The sequence below is a fragment of the Saccostrea cucullata genome, unplaced genomic scaffold, assembly GCF_032062105.1.
Source record: "Saccostrea cucullata isolate Sc308-1 unplaced genomic scaffold, CSIRO_AGI_Scuc_v1 ctg1382, whole genome shotgun sequence".
Lineage (NCBI taxonomy): Eukaryota > Metazoa > Mollusca > Bivalvia > Ostreida > Ostreidae > Saccostrea > Saccostrea cuccullata.
The window spans coordinates 318,306-323,718 of record NW_026931734.1 but is presented as its reverse complement, the minus strand read 5'-3'; the positions used below and the strand labels follow the sequence as shown (position 1 = coordinate 323,718).

General features: G+C 39.1%; 2 protein-coding genes across 2 annotated transcripts; both read left to right on the top strand.

Annotated features, from left to right (window-relative positions):
• Nucleotides 1–268: 268 nt before the first annotated feature.
• On the top strand, nucleotides 269–1,691 carry LOC134233401 (uncharacterized). Its single transcript, XM_062715366.1, has one exon. It carries the CDS (start codon nucleotides 319–321, stop codon nucleotides 1,414–1,416), a length of 1,098 nt encoding a protein of 365 aa, XP_062571350.1. The 5' UTR covers nucleotides 269–318; the 3' UTR covers nucleotides 1,417–1,691.
• Nucleotides 1,692–3,206: 1,515 nt separating this feature from the next.
• Nucleotides 3,207–4,743, top strand: LOC134233402 (uncharacterized). Its single transcript, XM_062715367.1, has one exon. The coding sequence runs from the start codon at nucleotides 3,821–3,823 to the stop codon at nucleotides 4,490–4,492; it is 672 nt and encodes a 223-aa protein (XP_062571351.1). The 5' UTR covers nucleotides 3,207–3,820; the 3' UTR covers nucleotides 4,493–4,743.
• Nucleotides 4,744–5,413: the final 670 nt, after the last annotated feature.

The following is a 5,413-nucleotide window of genomic DNA, read 5'->3' as shown; positions in this document are numbered from 1 at the left end:
TTAAATTTTCTTTGTTTTATAAATTGATCCGACACGTTTCAGATTTCCATACCAAGGGGAGATAAAAAAAAATAAATAAATAAACAAATAAATAAATAAATAAATAATAATAATAATAATAATAATAATAATAATAATAATAAAATAATAATAATAAATAAATAAATAAATAAAAAATTAGGCTAACTTTATAAAAAGAAATAATAAGGCATGTGAGAATGAGGAGATAATTAATTTAAATTTCTTCTTACAAATATAAAAAATAATATATATATATATATATATAAATAAAGAATTTTCTTTTCTTTTCTGAACACGATGCCACCGAGAGCTAAGAAGCGTAGAATGGCTCAACCAGCAGCGACTGCCACACAGCAGCCAAGTGGTAGTCAGGCTACGGTGTCTGTGAATTCCCAGACGTACTCGTCGACGGCGTCGGCAGGATGTCCAGTACATGTACCAATACCACCGACCCAGGCTCCATCAACTTCCGTTGTGGCGGAAGCGCAACCCATGTTGACGACAAGTGCAGGGCCATCCTTTGCACCGACCACCTCTGGAGCAACAATCTCAACTCCAACAGATGTTGGTACCACCCCTGCTCCTGTCCCATCAATACATATGATTGGTATGAATGTTTCTAGCACAGTCAAACAACGTATTATTAGTGGGCAGTATATTGATTTGGCCACATTGGTAACACCAAAATCAGGGTCTGATGAAAAGAAATTAGTTATGAATAGTATGGGTGAGATAATTTATAAAGATGCCAACCCAAAAAAGGTAGAAAATATTGAGCAATGGACTGACCTTATGCTCATATTTGCAAGTGTGTACTTGAGTGCACATCCCGCCAAGACTCTTGACCTACTTAAGTACATACAGACCGTAAGAATGGGTGTTAGCAGGGGGGCTATATCTTGGAAAGAATATGATACGCAGTTTAGGCTGCGCAAAGAGCAAAATCCTGTGTCTTCTTGGGGTGAAATTGACTCGGAATTATGGTTGATGTATATGCATTCTGGGCCCGCTTATAACGTAACAAATGCACCCAAAACCAATAATGATAAATGCTTCAATTTCAATTACAAGGGATCTTGTGACAAATTCCCATGCATGTATAAACACAGTTGTATTCGATGTGGTAGTAACCATCCACAGATACATTGCCTTACACAAGCCTCAAACACTGGGTCCGCACAAATATTTCGCCAACAAAATTCAAGTGGTCAATTCTATGGACAGTCAAGTTTTCGTCCACAAACCACCAATGCAAATACCAACTATAAGGGGTATTCAACCAATGCAAATACCAATTATAGGGGGTATTCCAGCAGCAACACCCAGCGCCCCACCTACTCAAGACCAAGATTCCGCACCCCGCAATCTATGGCGTCTAGGTTCAACGCCTATTAATGTACACGCCCTTAAAAAATGTCTCGTCCACTATCCTAACAGAATCATAGCAAATCGCCTAATCCAAGGGTTCTCTCAAGGGTTTAAACTTCATTATCATGGGCCTAGATTACCAATTCAATGTAATAATTTGAAATCCGCGGAGGATCATCCTAATGAACTTAAAGAGAAAATCGATAAAGAAATTGAAATGGGGAGGATACAGGGTCCTTTCACGAAAATACCAATTTCTAATCTTAGGTTATCTCCAATTGGGTTAGTGCCGAAGGGGGATAATTTGGGCTGGCGCCTAATAACGCACCTCTCTTTCCCGAAGTTTAGTAGTGTAAATTCATACATAGATCCTTGTGAAACTGCTGTACAATATTCATCCTTTGATTCAGTGATTCAGATGATTGCTAAATTAGGGAAGGGGGCTTTCATAGGTAAGCGAGATATAAAATCCGCATTTCGACTTCTTCCAATATTTCCCGGCGATTTTGATCTCCTGGGTTTTAAATTTCAGGGTAATTATTTCATAGACAAATGTTTACCTATGGGGTGCTCCATTTCGTGTAAGGTTTTCGAGGATTTTTCTACAATTTTGCAGTGGGCTACGATACAGCGCTCTAAAACATCAACAATGGATCATTATCTAGATGATTTTATATTTGCTGGGAGGGATGCCCATTCCTTTCAAGATCTTATGTCGAATTTTCAAGACGTCTGCGATGATATAGGTGTTCCTATTGCCGAGGACAAATCTGAAGGCCCTACTATGGTTATGACATTTTTAGGTTTTGAGATAGATACTTATCATATGCTAGTTAAGATCCCCAATTCAAAATGCTTAGAGCTACAGGGTATTTTACACCATCTCGTTGTTCAACGCAAGATGACACTCCAACAATTACAATCTGTTTTAGGTAAACTGAATTTCTTTACAAGAGCCATAAGACCAGGTAGGGCATTTCTGCGTCGGCTTTATAATGCTACAATAGGGGTTTCAGAATTACATTATCACATAAGGATAACTCAATCAATGCGACAGGACTTGTACATGTGGATTAATTTTCTTGAATCATTTAATGGGACTGTGTATTTTTTAGATATTGAGTGGACGTCAGACAACAACATTAATTTTTACACAGATAGTTCCGGTTCGTCTTACTTGGGATGTGGTGCTTATTTCAAAGGGGAATGGTGTTTTTACCCTTGGCCAGAGACCTGGGCGTCCAATGACCTACTTAAAGACATGACCTTTTTAGAGTTAGTTCCGGTGGTCTTGGCCGTCTATTTATGGGGTAACAAACTCGCTAATAAAAAGATCATTCTCCATATAGACAATCAAGCTGTAGTCGCTATAATAAATAAACTCACTTCTAAATCAGAGCGGGTCATGAAACTACTTAGACCATTTGTCCTTGCTTCTATGAATTATAATATTCTGTTTCGTGCAGTTTACATACCAAGTAAAGACAATGTAGTTGCTGATTCAGTTTCTCGTAAGCAGTGGGCCAGATTCCGACAAGCAGCTCCACATGCCAGGGAACACCCTTGCCCAGTGCCTCTATCTTTCCGCAACATCATCTCCAGCCTGAGTTTGCTAAACTTTTAGACGCCTCAGTATCTGAAAACACACATAAATCTCATCGGGCTGGAATGGCAGCTTATTACAAAGTATGTAGACTCATTGATTGCACGCCATGGCCCCCTACATTAAACTCAGTCGTGCAATTCGTTTTGCATTCATCATCATCCGGCCTCGCATATGGTACCGTGAGGTCATACTTGTCAGCCATTTCATTTTATTGTAAATTGCAGAGTGTTCACGATCCAACCCCAGAGTTCTTGGTTACAAAGTTATTGCAGGGCATGAAACGTTTGAGACATAAAGTAGATACTAGACTGCCAATAACGAAAACAATTTTGCTAAATATTATTCAAGTTCTGCCCATAATATGTACCAATGCTTTTGAAACAGCTCTTTTCTCGGCTGCATTTTCCCTGGCATTTCATGGATTTTTAAGAGTTGGCGAATTAACAGTTAATACAAGAGAAGGTGATCAACAAAACACAATTCAATTCGACAATTTGTCCATTAATCACGAAACGCAATCTCTCTTACTGACTATCCGGTATTCGAAAACGGACCAGTTAGGTAAAGGCACAGTACTTCAAATAGATAAGCAGGGTGGTGTAGCATGTCCATATCAGCTCATTACTAAATACGTCAGCATCCGTCCAGAGGGTTCAGGTCCATTGTTTCGACACTTCGATTTATCCCCACTCACACGATATCAATTTACGGGGGTACTTTGTAAGGCAGTAAAGCACCTAAATTTGCCTGGTATCTCAGGATACAAATCTCACTCTTTTCGTATCGGCGCGAGTACTGATCTCGCGTTAAAAGGATTTTCAACTCATGACATTCAGAGATCTGGTCGTTGGAAATCTGATTCTTACAAATCCTACATTCGCATACCAAAGTTTTAATCTAATTTTAGATATACAGACAATATGGTTGGTGGGTTCATCAATAATCAAGCACGCCTTTTTGGAAGCTGTATTAAGACCAGGTGGTACAAATTTGACATTAGAAAGAAAACACATCTCACTGTGGTGGCAGGGTTATAGTGGCCTCCAGTTAAGTAAAACTAAACAAAAGATTAGAACTCTTGGAAAGGTGGGCCCTGTACCTAATTTCATCCTTATACATTGTGGGGGGAATGACTTGGGCAATGTATCGATCAGAAAAATAAGGGTGGTTGCAAAGCAGTTGGTTTTATTTCTAAGGAATCACTTTCGAAACAGTAGGATTATATGGTCATTTATACTTCCGCGTCTCCAATGGCGCTATTCAGCAAATTTAAAAGCTATGGAAAATGCACGCAAAAGGGTTAATTCTGGTATAGCTGCAATTGTCTTGCAATCTGGGGGCGCAATAATTCGCCATTCAGACATTAAACCTGATCCAGCTTTATTTTTACAGGATGGGGTACACTTATCCTCGTTGGGGAATAACATTTTTCTACACTCTTTCCAGGGGGGACTTGAGGCTATCGTTGCGCATGGTCAATCCTGCTTTCCCAATTAGCAAGGGTCCTGGGTACGGCTGTTCGTATATGCCGCTCTACCCCCACCATGGTGGCGGAGTTCCCTGGATGAGTTTCATTCTGATCCTCATCTCAGGGAACTTGTGGCGTATAAGCGGCATTTTGGTAATTATATTGTAAGCTTTGACCTCTGCACCTCCCAGGGTCAATGCTTTCTATATATATATATGGTGAACTTTGAACTTTGATGTTGTGAACTTTGAACTTTTGATGTTGTATGAACTTTGACTTACCACTATATGAACTTTCACCTTTGGTAATGACCTTGATATATGATTTGCTTTGATGTTGAATGTTGTTTGTGCATTTGATTGGGGCATGCTCTTGTCTTGGCTGCCCATTGCCCATATGATATTGTTTGTTTTGCATTTGAAACTAAATAACAGCCGTGCCCATAATATCGCCACACTTTAATAAAATTAATTTCAAGTTACCATTTGTTTGAGTTACACTTTTCTGAGATAATATCACATCCAATTCTATTCGAATTGGAGGCTTTTATCGAAGAAAGTGTTAATTTCCCATATTACAAAATCCATAGATCCGCCTATAATCCCTATAATCAATTAGAGTTATTCCCCCTGAGTCAACTTCCGTTAATCCTTTTTCATTCACAGACTATATGAAGGAGGTTGGTGCAATTTTAAGGGATAATTTTTTGCAAATTTAGATATTTAGAAAAATACCCTCCTCACCCAACCCTTATTCGAATAGATTTTTGCGCTGTGTTTTTCTTTCTATTGCAGCTGTCCTACAAAAGGATCACTTAATATCAAATGGTACGGCTGTTACAAGAAAAAGTCTACCTGGAGACCAACTTAGATGAACTTTTCGCAAACCTTGGCCACTGCTCCTCCCAGGGCCAATGTTTCCTAAACAGTGACTGATATATAAACGACAAG

Coding starts and splice junctions, on each gene's coding strand:
- LOC134233401 (XM_062715366.1), top strand. CDS start 319: ATGCCACCGAGAGCTAAGAAGCGTAGAATGGCTCAACCAGCAGCGACT.
- LOC134233402 (XM_062715367.1), top strand. CDS start 3,821: ATGACATTCAGAGATCTGGTCGTTGGAAATCTGATTCTTACAAATCCT.